The sequence below is a fragment of the Epinephelus lanceolatus genome, chromosome 6 (genome assembly GCF_041903045.1).
Source record: "Epinephelus lanceolatus isolate andai-2023 chromosome 6, ASM4190304v1, whole genome shotgun sequence".
NCBI lineage: Eukaryota > Metazoa > Chordata > Actinopteri > Perciformes > Serranidae > Epinephelus > Epinephelus lanceolatus.
Genome location: NC_135739.1, coordinates 6,113,421 through 6,129,653, shown reverse-complemented (window position 1 = coordinate 6,129,653; position 16,233 = coordinate 6,113,421). Strand labels below are relative to the sequence as shown.

General features: G+C 42.0%; 2 protein-coding genes across 9 annotated transcripts in view; one reads left to right on the top strand and one right to left on the bottom strand.

Moving 5' to 3' along the window:
• Positions 1 to 4,433: 4,433 nt before the first annotated feature.
• Positions 4,434 to 16,233, top strand: part of cbr4 (carbonyl reductase 4) — a 36,553-nt gene continuing 24,753 nt past the window's right edge. Inside the window, exons 1-7 of one of the 3 annotated variants that reach the window (XM_078168543.1) lie at positions 4,450 to 4,568; positions 4,689 to 4,774; positions 6,265 to 6,422; positions 6,721 to 6,841; positions 6,985 to 7,121; positions 8,256 to 8,390; positions 8,491 to 9,166. In XM_078168543.1, coding sequence (XP_078024669.1) covers positions 6,278 to 6,422; positions 6,721 to 6,841; positions 6,985 to 7,121; positions 8,256 to 8,390; positions 8,491 to 8,669 — 717 coding nt within the window. In that variant the 5' untranslated portion in view covers positions 4,450 to 4,568; positions 4,689 to 4,774; positions 6,265 to 6,277 and the 3' untranslated portion in view covers positions 8,670 to 9,166. Of the gene's footprint in view, positions 4,569 to 4,688; positions 4,775 to 6,264; positions 6,423 to 6,720; positions 6,842 to 6,984; positions 7,122 to 8,255; positions 8,391 to 8,490; positions 9,167 to 16,233 lie in introns of those variants that run through there. The other 2 variants (XR_013491695.1, XM_033621260.2) reach the window with 2 other exon arrangements.
• palld (palladin, cytoskeletal associated protein) overlaps positions 11,393 to 16,233 on the bottom strand; it is a 70,421-nt gene continuing 65,580 nt past the window's right edge. For all 6 annotated transcript variants that reach the window (XM_033621392.2, XM_033621388.2, XM_033621389.2 and 3 more), the window contains 4 exons: positions 14,541 to 14,748; positions 14,273 to 14,438; positions 13,202 to 13,335; positions 11,393 to 13,090 (listed from right to left, as the gene is read on the bottom strand). In XM_033621392.2, coding sequence (XP_033477283.2) covers positions 12,930 to 13,090; positions 13,202 to 13,335; positions 14,273 to 14,438; positions 14,541 to 14,748 — 669 coding nt within the window. In that variant the 3' untranslated portion in view covers positions 11,393 to 12,929. The remainder of the gene's footprint in view (positions 13,091 to 13,201; positions 13,336 to 14,272; positions 14,439 to 14,540; positions 14,749 to 16,233) is intronic.

Here is a 16,233-nt window from a genome sequence, read left to right as displayed (position 1 = left end):
AGTGAAGCCTCCCTCGCTAGGATAGCTATTGATTCCAAATCCCAAAAAGAAAGCCAAAAATGGCTCGTTTGATAGCAAAGGTTGCTGACCCCTGCCCTAGATTGAGTCTTTGAGATCTACATACAGAGCGGGTCCTCTTCCACGGAGTCGACCATGTTGCTCTACAGTAGCCCATATCAGACAAATCAAACACTAGCTCTAGACTGGGCCATTTGCCTTTTCGCTTTGGCCACCGCAGGAGAAGTTTCAGTTCTGGAACCGAACCACAGCTACCACGAGGTTTAGGGGGGACAGTGTAAGAAATGGAATATAATAAGTGTGTTTTCTTTAGTGTGTAATCACCTGAAAATAAGACTTAAGTTAAGTTTTTGTTACCTTAGAATGAGCTGTTACATCTACATAGTGAGTGGGCCTTGTGCAGGGAAATGGCCATGTTCACCACCATGTTTCTACAGTAGCCCACAACAGACAAACCAAACACTGGCTCTAGACAGGGCCATTCACATTTTTGTGTTTTTGCATCAGCCGCTCTAGTTAGCAGTTTTGTTTTTTGCGTGAAATGGCTTTATTCTGGGCTTCTATGAATTTAAATCACCTGCTCCATTTGTTTTGGAGAGGAAGAGGTGAGAAAAAGGTGAGCACTGATTTCTAACATGAAACTGCTTCATTCAGTGTTTTCACTGGATTTAATCACCTGGTCTGTTTGTTCTGGAGAGGTATGGACCGTGTAAACCTCCCTAAAAACATCCTGAACTCTGACACTGAACAACAATGAACTCTGAAGGAATTATAACTGGGAGCAGTTTCAGCTCTTTGCAATGTGCTATCCTCACCAGTAGTTCCCTCTAAATCGTACACACTGCTCCTTTAATACATGTGAAAAGTGGATATTTGAATGACATGAGTAAATGCAGGAGGAGCTGTGTGCACGGAGTATCGGTAAAATCCAATAATCTATGCTGTCAAGAGCTCAGCAGTCTCAAGGTCAAGAATTTTTTGATAATGTTAAGCTCAGGGTGTGTCGGCCGTTTCAAGTCACTCACTCAAAGGAGTGTCAGTCAAGTCCCTCTTGAACCCTTTACTGTACATAACAGACAGCCAGGTATTTGCTCCTTTGAATGTATTTCAGTACGCGCTGGGATTTCAAAGAGATTTCACAATGACCGAACATGTTCAAAGAAAATGTCCCGTCTTCTTTCTCTCTGAGCCAAATTCAAAGGTTCCAGCTATTGGGATTTTAGATGACTCCAGTATAGTAATACTGAGAAAAAAGTAACTTGTAAAAGTATGAACAGCTGTGTTAGCTTCCAAAAATAGGAGATAGTTCCAGAAATTGTTTTTGTCGTGCAGTTCTGAAAGTATTGAATTGTGAATATGTGCACGAGCCAGTAGGCAAGAAATACTAAGTTGATCTCAGGACCTACTGAAGTGCTACAGGGTTAATACTGTGTGTCTGAGTGTTTGTACGTGTGCGTGCACTCATGTGAGCGAGCAAAATACGGTTGTGTTGGTAAGTATAATTAGATCAGTAAGGTGTGAAAGAGGGGAATAATGTCTTGGTGTTCAGGAGGTGATCGGAATACAAATCAAGCTCCATTCCTCTCTCTCTGACACACAGACACTGTTTATTAATGGACACTGTGATAAAGAGTAATAACATTTTCAATAAATTACACAGTTCGGAGTGGTTGTGTTTTTCTGCTGCAGTATGGATTGGATTCAGACTGTAGGTCTCAGTGTCAAAGGTCCACTGCAGCACTGGTTGTGAATGTGATTTAACCTCAGAAAATCAATCCTGCCTGCCTGTCTGGGTCTGATGGACCGTCCAGGTGTAGGCCGAGGCCACCCACTCTCAACATCACTCACTTTTTTTTTGTCTTTAACACTGGTGACAGTTTTGCTTTCCTGGTGATATATATGTCTGTGGGGAACAATGATACATGAAGCACAATGGAGAATGAATGACTGCAATTAACAGTCAATGAGCTATTTCAGTGTGCGGGCTATGTGTCAGTATTTATAACTAATCTTCTGAAAGTTAACTCAGACAGAACTGTAATTATTCATGTTAAATAAGAGTCTCCTTACATAGATATTGCAGTAAACGCCTCCATATTGAAAAGGCGTTATGGGAATGTTATCATACTATTAAAGGGACGGTTCAGGTTTTTTGAAGTGGGGTTATATGAGGTACTTATTCACAGGTCAATGTATTACATAGAGCAGATGGTGGTCGACACCCCCCAGTTTGGAGAGGCGTGCAGGAGTACCGCCAAGAAAGCTAAGAAATGAGCTGCTGCAGATGGGGTCATAATAAAACGTACTCTAGCAACCTTCCAAATATAATCAATATCAGTGTATGCTATGTGTCCGTCAGACAGTGATTTCTGATGGGGAGCTGAAACCGTTATATTGCTTTCTTCACAGCCAGACTCCATTGAGAGAAACAGTGACTTAACACTGCTGGACACAGGAACTGCTGGTCTACCGCTGCCTTGATCAGTTACGTTTTTGTGCCATTGTGTGACTGGTGTTTAAAGTGGTTAGTTTGGCTTCACCAATAACACATACTAACTAAAAGATTGAGGCAGCAGTAGACCAGCAGCTCCTGTGTTCTCTGCAAGCCAAAATTACTTTTTTTGTCAATGGAGTCTGGTGACTTTGAAGAGAGAGCCGATATCAGCTTCCCCACTGGAACAAGCTGTCTAACGAAAAGGTGAAATACTCTCATTATAGCGAACCCTTAACTCTTTGAAACCTGGAGCTACATCACTTTTCTTGTGCTGCTTTCAGACACCTTTTTCAAGTATTTAAACCTTTGAACCCTGAGCAAATCGGTAAGAAATATTCCACAAACTGCAAAAAAATAGAAGATTTAGAAAATTATAAATAAAAAAAAAAAAACTAGGGAAAAAGGAAAAAAATGTAAGGGAAAATTATATTTATAATAACTATTATTACATATTTAAAATTATGGTACAGAATTATTATAATTTTAGAGCATTCCTTCCAGGTCATTTCCTTTTTGTTTGTTTTTAACTTTCTTTTTTCACAAATTTCCTTGATTTTAATTTTCTCGTTTTACTAATTTCTTGCAATTTATTTTCCTATAATTATACTTTTTATTGTTTCCTTCATATCCATAAAACAAGGTACAAAACATTACAGTTATATACAGTTAAAAGGTATAAACCATATATTGATCACCTTAGAAATAAATATTAATATATATATATATATAGAGATATATAAATTGAAATAATAATAATAACAATAATAAATAAAATAAAAAGTAGTAGAAATACTCAACTGAAAGATTATTATAACTACTAAATGAAATAAATACCTATATGAATGAGATAAAAAAGTATTTAAAAATAATATAAATAATAATGATATTAATTAAGTAAAAAATAAAATAAATAAGTAAATAAGATAAAATAATGACAATAAATGAAATAATAAATAAAAGTAATATACATGTGTATATATGCAAACAAAAAACATCAACAACAAAAAAAGCTTATACACATACTACTACTTATTAATAATAATAATAGCAATTAATACATACAAATACATATACACATATACATGAAATAAATAAAGAATAATAATTAAAAATAAATTAAACAAATGAACTAATGGGAAAATTAATACTCTCGTAATACCTGTAATAGTACCTTATCAGGAAGGAAACCTTTTATTTTCTTTTCTCCCATCCCAAACACCCCAAAGTGCACTAAGAGGTCATTTAAGGACTAATAATTCTCGCAATTTTTTTTTGATAATTTCTTCATTCATTGCTCGTTGTCTTCCTCCCAAAGAAGTTTTTGAAAGAAATCAAGCCAGTCTGCTCAGATTACAAAGGGTTAACCAGTTATAGATTGTTTTAGGTGAGACTTTTTTTAGGTCAATAAAATACATTTTGCTCCTGACCCATCCACAGCTGACATTGATTGCTCCCATTTGAGCACCCCTGCTGTAATACACTAAGTATAGATGGGAACCTCATACAACCCCACTTTAAAAAATCTGAACTATCCCTCTAAAGTAGGCCTCAGTGAGGTCACTGAAGCCTCTGGCACTGCAAACACTCCCAACAGCTGTCATATAAAAACACATTTTTCTGTAGTGATGTGCCTTTACAGTCCCAGTAATGTGTTAGTGACTGCTTGTGTATCCAGACTGCCATTTGCAGACATAAGGAAATAATGCATGAAAGTTTTACTGGGCTGTTTAAATAACTAGAGAACTGACAGCTTTCACGGAGACAATGTCAGGTTGTTGTGCTGTTTGAATTCCATATAGACAAATATTAATCTGGCTGCTTAGAGGCTGTCTAAGAACACAAACCCTCACCATGACGCATGAAAAGCATGACTGGTCCTGTGCTGCTCTGACTGTGTGTCCACTGCGCCATCTACCGACTGATGACGAGCAGCGCAACAACACTGAGAAGAAACATGGCGACTTCCATGAGCGTCCACCTCTCTGATACTCGGTCGTTTTTCTGCACGTAAACTTATTGACGGAGGAACAAGGAACACACATCAGTCAGAAACAAGGTACGTTACAGTTAGCTCTGTGAATTATATGATACAGGCGCAGTTAACAAGCTGAACAGCTGCTGACGTCCCCAGACAACAATATGACCCTAAAACTGAAACAGTCTTTCCTGCTTTCAGGTTTTATTAAATCCTCTCACATGATTCCAACCACTCTCTCCAGAGCTGTACCCACTCTTAGCTGCATGCGCTCAAACTTTTAAGAGGTATTAGTGTAAGTGTTTTGGTGTATGTGTACTATATGTATTGTGGTATGCGTGTATTGGTTTGTCTATTGTAGTAGATGTATTGTGGCGTACACTGATCAGCCACAACATTCAAAGCACTGACAGGTGAAGTGAATAACTTTGATTATTTTGTTCCAATGCATTGTTCTGCTGGGAAACCTTTGGTTCTGGCATTCATGTGGATACCACCTGACATGTTGCACCCACTCAAACACTGTTGCAGCCCAAGTACCCCCCGTCATGGCAACAGTACTCCTCAATGGCAGTGGCCCCCCAGCAGGATAATGCACCATGCCACACTGCAAACATGGCTCAGGAATGGCCCAAGGAATGTGACAAAGACCTCAAAGTGTCAACCTGGCCTCCAAATTCCCCAGATCCCAATCTGAATGAGCATCTGTGGCACGTGCCATTAACCCACAACGCACTGGTGCCAGACACCGCAGGACACATGGGTGCAGATCCCGGGGGGGATGGGGGGGGACATGTCCCCCCCAAATTCTGAAAAACACAAATTGTCCCCCCCAATTCTAAATAGCTTAAATGATTGAAATTGAACAAATGTATACAGTAGTCCTATATACTGGGAGAAAGGGAAGATGATGAGGAGAAATGGGAATCCGTGAGAGGCGAGAGATGAGAACGTGAGTGGACATAACATGCCTGAGACCCTGAAACTAGAAGTAGCATTAACTAACAGCGAAGCAGTGAAAAGGAGGGTGATGGCTGGTTCCATGTACTACTGGCTGTTCAAGAGAAATAAACAGTAAAGGTAAGCATATGATTCTCTTTGTAGGGCTTTTAGAATGACTTGGTGATGGTGATGAGCCTCTATGAAATTGTGAAATATGCTGGCAATCTCAAGGGCTCTGTGGGCATGATTTGCACGCGTGCAATTAAAAAACATCACAACTGATTGTGTCCCCCCCAAACTTGTCATCAGATCTGCACCCATGGCAGGACACTCCCAGAGATCCTGTGTCCATGCCTCCACAGGTCAGAGCCAAGTCCGATCCAAGGAGGCCCCACCTTGGATTAGGGTACATCTGGCGTACCGGCACATCACAAGAATCCTTGAGCAGATTGGGACCTGGGAAATTTAGAAGCCAGGTCGACACCTTGAGCTTTGTGTCACGCTCCACAGGACATTTCTAAACAGTTTGTGTAGTGTGGCATGCTGCTTTTTTCCTGGTGGGGGCCACTGCAATTGGAGAGTACTGTTGCCATGAAGGGGGGGGGGTTACTTGGTCTGCAGATGGAAACATGAAATACAATACTTTTCAGTGTATGTGATAATAATTCATTGTACAAAATAAGAAAAAGCATGTTGGCTGATTCCAGTATTTCATTTTAAAGCCAGTATCGGCCGTAGATACAAACTACATGTGGGACCCACTCCATTGCTCTAGTTGTAAATACAGTCGTGTGCAGTGCTGTGTTGATGTGCGATGCTGCCGTCTCTCCTGCAGTGTGGTGTCAGTCATGTCCAGGCTGGCAGTGGTGTGTGGGGGCTCCAGGGGCATTGGGAAGGCTGTGTCCCGCCTGCTGGCAGAGAGAGGCTGCAGGTTGGCTGTTGTCTCCAGGAGCGAAGAAGCTGCCCGTGCCACTGTTGCATCTCTGCGTGGAGGTACAGAGCTGTACACACAAACATGTATCAGTAGGCAACATGTAAACCTCAGGCAATGAACTGATAGTGATTAGAAAGCCCTGACATTTACTGAGATGGAAAGCCAGACGGAATTAAATAAAATAAATATGAAGCTGACAGTGTTCCCCCACTTCCCTGTCAGTCTCACACACAGTACCTGATTCAGTGCTTTTGTGCTATAGAATAGGAGAAATGTAGACCTACAATACCTGCAGCTGTTATAACCAGATAGTCTTGTAACTAATATACTCACAGACCTTCTGTATCTGCACTCTAGATGACCATGTGGCTTTCAGCTGTGATGTCTCTAAAGAGCAGGAGGTGCAGAAAACCTTTGAGACGATCCACAAGACCTGCGGGAACATCTCTTATCTCGTGAATGCAGCTGGCATCAATAGGTGAGCAGACACTTGAGCCGGCTCCTCTGCTGATGCATTTGCAAATGTATGTATGGACATATATATGCATAGAAAAATGGATATGATGTTGTCACAAAACACTGAACTTCATGGCTCTCCTATTACTGTGTGTGTTTGTACAGGGATGCCCTGTTACTGAGGACCAAGTCGGAGGACATGGTTGCTCTGCTTCACACCAACCTGCTGGGCACCATGCTGACCTGCAGGGCAGCGCTGCGCAGCATGCTGCAAACCCAGGGAGCTGCCATTGTTAATATAGGTACTGAGGCCCAATTGCAGTGTTCACACTCTCAGATTTTGAGGCGCGTTCCCACAAAGTCAGTGAGGGCTTAGGGCAGTCCCACTGTCAAATTGTCAAGTGCACGAGAGCTCTGTTGCAGATATTTTGAGCCCTATATGCACACTTTCTGCAGATGGTACCTGAGGGAATAACCCACAGTTCATATCGGGAGCCTTTTACTGAAGGTAAACAGGACAGCATATTAAGTTTAAATTAGCCTAATAGGTCTAAATAACCACACATTAATATGTTTTACCACAAGACAGCTACTCTGCAGAGTAATATGTACGATTATTTGGTACTTTAATTTTGCAGCATTGGTGGTGAAAGCAAACAAACTGTCCATGCACTGTTAAATGCTCTATTTTCTTTAAATTGATTTGTAATCCATAGCTAGCCTAGCCAAGCCTATAATCAAGACTAGCCACCGCTATTGAGGTTTGGCAAAATCTAGAGGAAAAGGTGCCAGGCCGTATATGTAATAATGCTCTTTTAGATGACTAATTGTTAAAACATTTTTATTCAGTGTATAGGCTCTTTTCACCATGAAGAGGGTAAAAACATAAAACAAAATATCCCAAACCTGTAGGTGTACCATACGTAGCATGTTTTGGCATCATTAAGCCCTGATATGTTGCTACAAAGTGCTGTCCCATTTCTGTTTGTAACATTTTGAGCCTAAATTTCCACACTTCAGGGTGGAGATGGGATTTTCCCTGAATCCAGTGGCCCTCATGGTTGACATCATGTTTTCAGTGTGGTCACTAGGTGGCACTATGCATCATTGGTACTTTCTTTGGATTCACCAAAGTTTTGCAGCCTTACTTTAAAGATTTGTAGTGGTACATTTTACATTTACATCCATGTTTTTGCTCATTTACTACATTGATTTTATTAGTATAATGAGATAAATTGAAACCAGTTGCTGACTTGAACCGAGGTAAGCCTACAGAACGCATTAGATTGGTACATGTGTAAATATTAGTGATTTGTATCTATCATCCTGTAAAAGCATCATGGCATCACAAACTGTAGTGGCTTCCTACAAGTGTTTCTTTTGAACATGTCTGTCATACTAAGTGATCTTAATGGATGCCTGTTTGTTGTTTGCAGGCTCTGTTGTTGGCCTGAAAGGGAACGCTGGCCAGTGTGTTTACAGTGCCAGTAAAGCCGGTCTAGAGGGCTTCACACGCTCTTTGGCTAAAGAAGTCGCATCACGCAATGTCAGAGTTAACCTGCTGGCTCCCGGTACAGTACACCTTCATCTTCTTGCATCACCTTTTTCTGTCTCTGTCCTCTTATTTGTCCTGTTTTTAAACCTCTCTCATGTCCCTGCCCACTCTTGTAGGTTTCATCCACACCGACATGACCGCAGGGCTGAAGGAGGAGGTTGGGGTACGCTCCATCCCGCTGGGGAGATTCGGCGAGCCAGAGGAGGTAGCCCATGCTGTCCTCTTCCTTTTGGAGTCTCCCTACGTTACAGGACAGGTGCTGGTGGTGGATGGAGGACTGCAGCTGGCCATGTAAGGGAAGGGGCCTTCCTCTGGAATCATCTCTCCTCTGAAAACAATGGCAGCGAGGCAGGTAAAAGCCTCACTCTGCTTTTTCTTAAAAAACTATCAGACTATAGAGGAAATGGTTCAAAAATAAGATGAAGGGGCAGTGGGCTCTGTGTTACCCATGACTGAGGAGCATCAGACTGATCAAAAGTGGACATTTACACGTAACAATGCTTCATAGCTGGAGTTGGATATTGCCCTGTGGCCACATGTCGAGTCACATCTGGTAAGCTGTAGGAGTGTGAGATTGGACATAGTGTTTGCCAGCGCTGTATTACTTGAGATTGGTTTTGAAGGTCTTGGTTTTGTCTCAGACTCGACCACATTTTCATCAGTCTTGTCTCGGCCTCAGATATAGAGGACTCGGGATTTTATTACAAGACCTGTCAAGACCACAGCTGCAGGGATATCACTAAAATTGCCATTTGTGCAACAAAGGAGTGTTGAATAAAGATTAAGTTGGTTTCAGCTCTTTAGTATTTGTTTGAATTTGTTTACTCATAGAAAAAAAAAGAAAAATTCCCACACATAAAATTCAAGATATTTCTCTAGAGTTGTTCCAAAGCTAATACCAGTATCGGAAACACCCCGACACTGCCTTAAATGCTGGATCAGGTATCAGTGAGTATGCAAGTCTATGCACTAACCTAATACCACGTAATTCCTCAGAAAACTTAAAAGTAGTTTCATAGCCGGATAAAACGACAGTTTTCCTGGAAGGCAATTCTTGGCTGCTCTAAAACAGTCGCCTGCATAACACGTTACGCTGTGCAGCCACTGGCAATTTCTATTTTAGAGTTGATTTCTGGTGAGTAGTTTAACGTTAGCTGTTAAGGAAACGTCAACAATTTGGCAACATTTTACACTGGAAAGCCCCACTGGTAAAAAGGCCAACTGCACAGTTTGCAAGGCTTTAGTTTCAAGGGGTGGCACCAGTGTTGCCAGTTTCAACACCAGCAATCTTATAAAGCCTTTCTATACACCAGTCATAGCAATCATCTCAGCTCCCTGGGAGCAGTACTCGGCATCAGCTGGTGTACAAGAGCAGGTATTGGAATCATTATTGGGAAGGAAAAATGGTATCAGAACATCTCTACATTTTTGATGGTACAATTATACTGTACATACTCACATATGGACCTGCACTTGTATGGTGCTCTTCTACTCTCCTAACCACACAAAGTGCTTTTACACTACATGACACATTGACTCATTCACACACTGGTGGCCAAGGCTGCCATACATGGTGCCACCTGCTACTCAGTTCACACGCTCTCACACAATTTAAGGTTCAGCATCTTGCCCAAGGATACTTCGACATACGGACTGGAGGAGCTGGGGATTGAACCACTAACTTTCCATTTGTGGACGACCTGACCCGCTCTACCTCTCAGCCACAGTCGCCACATACGGTGTAGCAGTACAAGAGGTGGAGGAAGTTGAATCTCCATTTGTTTTCCGTGGGTGTTTTTCATGTCCAACTGGTAGGAGGCCCTGGGGCAGACCCAGAACACACTGGAGGGATTATATTAGCTCATGTGGTTTGGGAACACCTCAGGGTCCCCCAGGAGGAGCTGGAAAATGTTGCTGGGGAGAGGAACGTTTGGAGTACATTGCTCAGCCTGCTGCCCCAATGACCCAGCCCTGGGTAAATGGATGAAAATGGATGGATGGATGTTTTTATGGGAATGTGGATCTTTCAAATCACTTTGAGGAGTGCCTATGATTTGCATCTTTCACATTATAAGTGTGTCATGCGGTGTGGTACTTGCACTGCTCCGGTCTTGGTCATGACTTAGTCTCGGTTTAGGCGGCTGTGACTATGACATAGGTGTTTACCATCAAAATTCTTGCCGCAGACCACAAAAAGTGAACAAAATTTTTGCCCAAGTTGTAAAAAGGCAGTTAGTTGTTGACATAGGAGACACAAAACCACATCTCTCAGAGAACCACTGTCCTGCTGCTCTCTGTCTTTCTGCTGAGTCACTCTGTCCAGCCACAGTAGGCGTGGTCTGATGTGTGTGTGACACTCGGTCATGACTAACGCTACTGACTCCAGAGTGTCTGGCCCAGTCCAGACCTCCGTGCCCTGAGGTCCTAAATTTGATCAGTGGATTGAATGCTGTTGGTCTTTTTCCATGACTGTAAAGCGCCCGCCACTGATCGTAGCGCTCGTGTTTTGTTTCCCTGCCGCCCCAGGGAGACCCCCTCACAGCCAGCGGCCCCTCTGAGCCCACCTCTGGAGGGGCCTGTCGAGGGGCCAGGCATGTTGGGCTACAGCTGGAGGAAATTAGAGGTAGTGGTGGAGGTGGGGAGGGGGGTATTTTTAGCTCTGGGAATGTTTTGAGTGTCTGGTTACAGCTCTGGACCAGTAGTGTGGATGGATGGGGTTGGAGGTGGCTGTCATGCTCAGTGATGAGATTTGAAATGCTGTGCTGGTTGTTCCTTTCACTGAAGCATGCCATTACCTTCCATGAGTGTCATAACTTCAGATGAACAACTTCGAGTGTTCTCTTTCATGTACAAACATCCTAAACGCTGTATTTCCTATTAAAGCATTGGATTGCATTACACTGTGATTAGCAATCTTAGCAAGAATGGTATTTCCACTGTGACTGATGATGTGTTTTTTGGCATTCTCTTATTGTTTTAGGAAGAGCCTGCCAGTCTATAAAAACATCTCACGCTGTCTCTGAAGAGTTTGATTTTTATTAACTTTCATAACCTAAAATAATATCAGGAGAACAATCCATATACAGGCATTGATTGGCATAGAAATGTGCAAACACAGTAACTGTCAGCTGATGCAAGCTCCGAACAGACAGAAAAAGATGTCCACTTTGTATAGAGTTACAGAGGTGACGAAAATAGTAGATATAAATATAACTTGCTTTCACTTTCTACCAGCTTAGAGTGTTTTGTACCCCTGAATAGTGGGGGGGGAAAAAAAGTTTTTATACATCCTGGAAACAGTCGTTTGGCACTGTATAAGTGTCCAAAAATAACATGCAGAGAAAATGTGTTTGCATTAAGCCTGAAAGTGATTTAAGGCAGTAAATATATTTATAAAACTTCATGATACAGATAGGATTGTTTTGTCAGTGAACAAAAGGTTGCTGATATAATTTATGTCAGGATTGTTGGGAATTTTTTTTTTCATACAAAAATAAAATGGACAATCTGTGATGTGTGTGACAAATACACTGAAACCTTTCACAGCACCCTCTCTCCAGTGAGAACATTTCAATACACCCTTTTCAAATAAACCATCAAAGAAAAAAAAAATCACAAAAATGAACCTCCATCACCAGTTTTCCATTATCTTCCATTTTTGTTATCACTACAGTCACTCAAATCCCTCTATTAAGAATGAACTTATCATATTAAATGTCCATCAGAAAAACCTGCTTGTTTCCATCGCTGTCTCTTCCTGTGTCTGTTAATCCAACCTCCTTAAATTCTGCTGCACCCACAAACAAACAAACAAATCTCATCCATGTGTGAGCGTCCTCTTTCCCAAACCTCATTTCTTCTGCTAAAAAAACCATCCTGTTTGTAAGGCCCGGCCTTTTCCGATAAGCAAATCTATGACAACACTGAGACTGTATGATACTGCAACTGCAAACTGTGCTGCACAAGCCCACATAATAATGATCTCCTTCGTCAAAGCTACAATGCTTTGAATCATTCAGTCTCTTTTTAAGTCTCTCCCGCAGGTCCACTTTTAAACAGTGCTGGTGGAGTGCTACGTACAGATACAGTATTAGTCTGTGTATATTAAATGGCACCACTTGAACATGCATAGTAATTCTAGGTTTCATTTTTAAACCTGTTTTTTTTTCTTTACAGTCATAAGAGGCACTTAAACAGACAACCCTTTGCAAAAACAGAATCAACCGTACAGAAACATAAGAGAGCGTATTTATGAACAGTCTTTCCTCGTGGTAAACACTTCAATCATTGTCCAGGTCCAGTTGATAAAACGAAGCATGGGGAAACAACTCGATGAATTCTGTAGTATAATAGGTTGTGTCATACTATAAAAACATATGAAAACCGTGGTTGCACCGGCTCACTGCCCACCGACCCTTTAGTTCAATGATAGAGTCCCTCAGGTGGACAAGGTTTTGTTCTGCCCCTCGTCGCCGTCATAAAGTATTTGTCTCAGGAGTGCTGGGAACAAGGGCAGCTTTAAGGGTTTTTCTGGGGGGTGAACTCCCTGTGGTCTCTACAGGTCGTCACTTTCCACCAGGCCACCGGGCGGCAGCGGGCTGGAGTCGGGGAAGAAGGCCGCCTTCACGTCCAGCCCTCTCTCTGTCAGTGCGGCGTAGCGGCTGGTGGAGGGACGCACCTTCTTGGGCTTGGGGAGGTTAGGCTGTTGCCACTGAGCTGAGGACGGAGAAGAGGAGGAGGGTTTTTAATGATGTGTTGAGGGGGAAAAAAGCCACACAGGACATGCTCGATTTAATGAGCAGTGCGTGTTTCAGAGTCAGAACTTACCGTGGACATCAAGGCGTGCAGTGCTGGATACAATGCCGGCGTCATTCTTGGCTGACACAGTGTACCAGCCAGCATCTTCTTTCATGGCTGGCTGGATGATCATACACAGGTAGCCACAGTTGTCCTGATGCATGCTGGGAAAGAAAATTGACACAAATTTAAAGGGTAAATTTGGATTTTTCAACCTGAACTCTGTTTTCCCATGTTGAGTGAGTAATGGAAACAACAGTTTTTAAAATTGGTCCAGTATTGAGTGAGACGTCTGTGGCAGCAAAACAGGTTGCAATGTAATCAATCAGGGCAATTGTGCACCTGCAATTTCCATTCATTAAAAGCAATTCTTTTTTTTTCTTCTTTTTTAAGTGTCTGACAACTTACTGAAAGTATTCTTACAGAGATATACCTTTTTGTTGAATAGTAAAATCCTTTTAGTTTATCCTGAAACAGCCCCGAAATCAATATCGCCAAAGCCACCAGACTCCATTTAAATAAACAGTCATTTTATCATCATAAAACTCACTTCATTCAAAGTCGACAGAAACAAGTAAAAACCTCACATAAACCACTTGGTTTGACTTCCCACTGTTCCAACAATCACCAGCTCTGGTTTGGTTGAAATAAACCCTTAATTCACCCAGTTAGATGTGAAAATATGCTGGCTCTGTTCACACTAAAATTGATGGTATTTACATGGAGTTTGGTGGGTTTGGCGATGGCGATTTCAGGGGCGTTTCTGGTTAAACAGAAAAGATCTTACTCTTTAACATCAATGTCTCTCTCTGTAGAGATCCTAAAAGATAATCTGAACTTGCCAGTGGCATAAAGGGAGCACTTTTAGGGGACATAAACTGACAGTGTGATCATGTCCTGAGTGGTTGCAATGCATCCTGTTTTGCTGCTCTCAACTACAGCACTCTTGCTCAATACTGGGCCAGTTTCAAAAATTGTTGCTCTCATCAGTCATTTAGACAGAAAACATTGGAAATAGTGTCCAGGTTGGAAACATATTCTGATGTCCATGTTTTTGGGGAACGCTCTTAATCTGGTTTAATCACACTGGATGTTTCTTACCTGATTCTGTCTGTGTTGTGAGTGAATGACTCATTCTCCCTCTTCCAGAAAATTTGTGGGTAGGGAACCCCTGTGACACGACACTCCAGTCGCACAGGATGACCCTCAGCCACACTTGTGTTCTGCAGCTTCTCGACGAACGAAGGCGCCTTGTGCATCTCTTTGGCTGTGGAGAGAGCGTGTTACTGTGATGTTTTCCTGCTCCGAATCATGCCAGCATGTATCGTCTGCGTACGTGCCCTTTACTGTATTAAATGTTTCTGTTTACCTGCAACAATGAGCTCCAGGTTAAAGGAGTTCTGCCCAGCTCGGTTGCTGGCGATGCAGGTGTAGATGCCCGCGTCACGGCTGGTGACGGGTTCGATGACCAGTGAGTGCACACCGTTTTCCCTCACCAGCATCTTGTGGGCGGAGTCAGGGCGGATGGTCTGCCCGTTCAGCTGCCAGATGAGGTCAGGAGTGGGCAGGCCGCTCACCTAACGGGGGCAAAAGAACACATTAAAATTCAGTCAATGTGTGAATGCTTGTTCGTGGAGCCGTCTGTGCTTGTTTTTGTTGGAGAAAATGAGTATATTAGCTGCATGTGTTCGGTGGGGGCAGTGTGTGTTTATTGGGAGTATGAAAACAGAAGTGTTTGGTTAATCTGTCTGTGCTGTGTTTGTCTAGAGGAGTCTGGTCGCCTGGATGCTTTGTCATGGGAATAAACTGCACTGAGAGAAGATCCTTGTCTCTTAATAGAGAAACCCAGCACTTACTTCGCCCTGCCCCCCAGAAAGTCTTATTCTGATTTGGTTCCTTTTTGGGTAAATTTCTGTGTCCTTGTTGTATCTCATTGTAGTCATTATGTGTCTCTTTAAGGTATATTTGTGTGTTTATTGGTTGCTTTGTCTCATCATAGTTTTTTTGTGCCTTTGTAGTTCCTTTGCATCTCTTTGTGGTTGTTTTGTGCCTCTTTGGGGTCGATTTGTGATCTTTTTTGGTCCTTTTGTGATTTTTTTGTAATGGTTTTATGTCTTTTTGCACTTCCTTTGCATCTCTTTGTGGTCATTTTGTGTCTCTTTGAGGTTAACTGTGTCTGTCTTGGTTGTTTTGTGACTTTGTGTGGTCCTCTAGTGTCTCTTTGAGGTTTATTTTTGTATTTTTGTGGTCATTTTGTGTCTCTTTGAGGTCATTCTGTATCCTTAGGGGTATATTTGACTTTTTGTGCCTCATTGAGGTATGTTTGTGTCTTTCATGGTTGTTTCCTGACTTTTTGAAGTCATTTTATGTCTCTTTGTATGTACTTTGCGTATCTTTGTGGTCATTTTGTGTCTCTGAGGTTTTTTTGTGACTTTTTTTGGTCCTCGTGTCTCTTTGTACTTCCTTTGAATCTCTTTGTAGTCGTTTTGTGTCTCTTTGAGGTTAAATTGTGACTTTTTTTGGTCCTTATGTGTCTCTTTGCACTTCTTTTGCATCTCTTTGTAGTCGTTTTGTGTCTCTTTGAGGTTAATTTGTGTCTGTCTTGGTTGTTTTGTGACTTTTTGTTGTCATTTTATGTCTCTTTGTATGTACTTTGCATGTCTTTGTGGTCGTTTTGTGACTTTTGGAGGTTTCTTTGTGACTTTTTTGGTCCTTTTACGTCTCTTTGTACTTACTTTGCATCTCTTTGTGGTCTTTTTGAGTCTTTCTGGTTAGTGCCAGTTAATTTGAGTGACATTTTGTAGTTGAGGGCAAGCGGGGGCTGTGACACTTTGGGCCCCTGCGCCTAGGCCCATTTGGCCTGTTCATTAATCCACCCATGCACATATTTGGTGTGACAATGTGAAATTCACAGATATCATGAAGTAGTGTAGACTAAGCAGTGATAGGTATTTTTGGAAGAGGCCCAATACGCTTTTAGAAGTCGGGACATTTTAAGCATGGAAAGTTTTGAAAGCCACAAATGATGTGGAAATAAATATTTGCTATAAATATCCCTGACA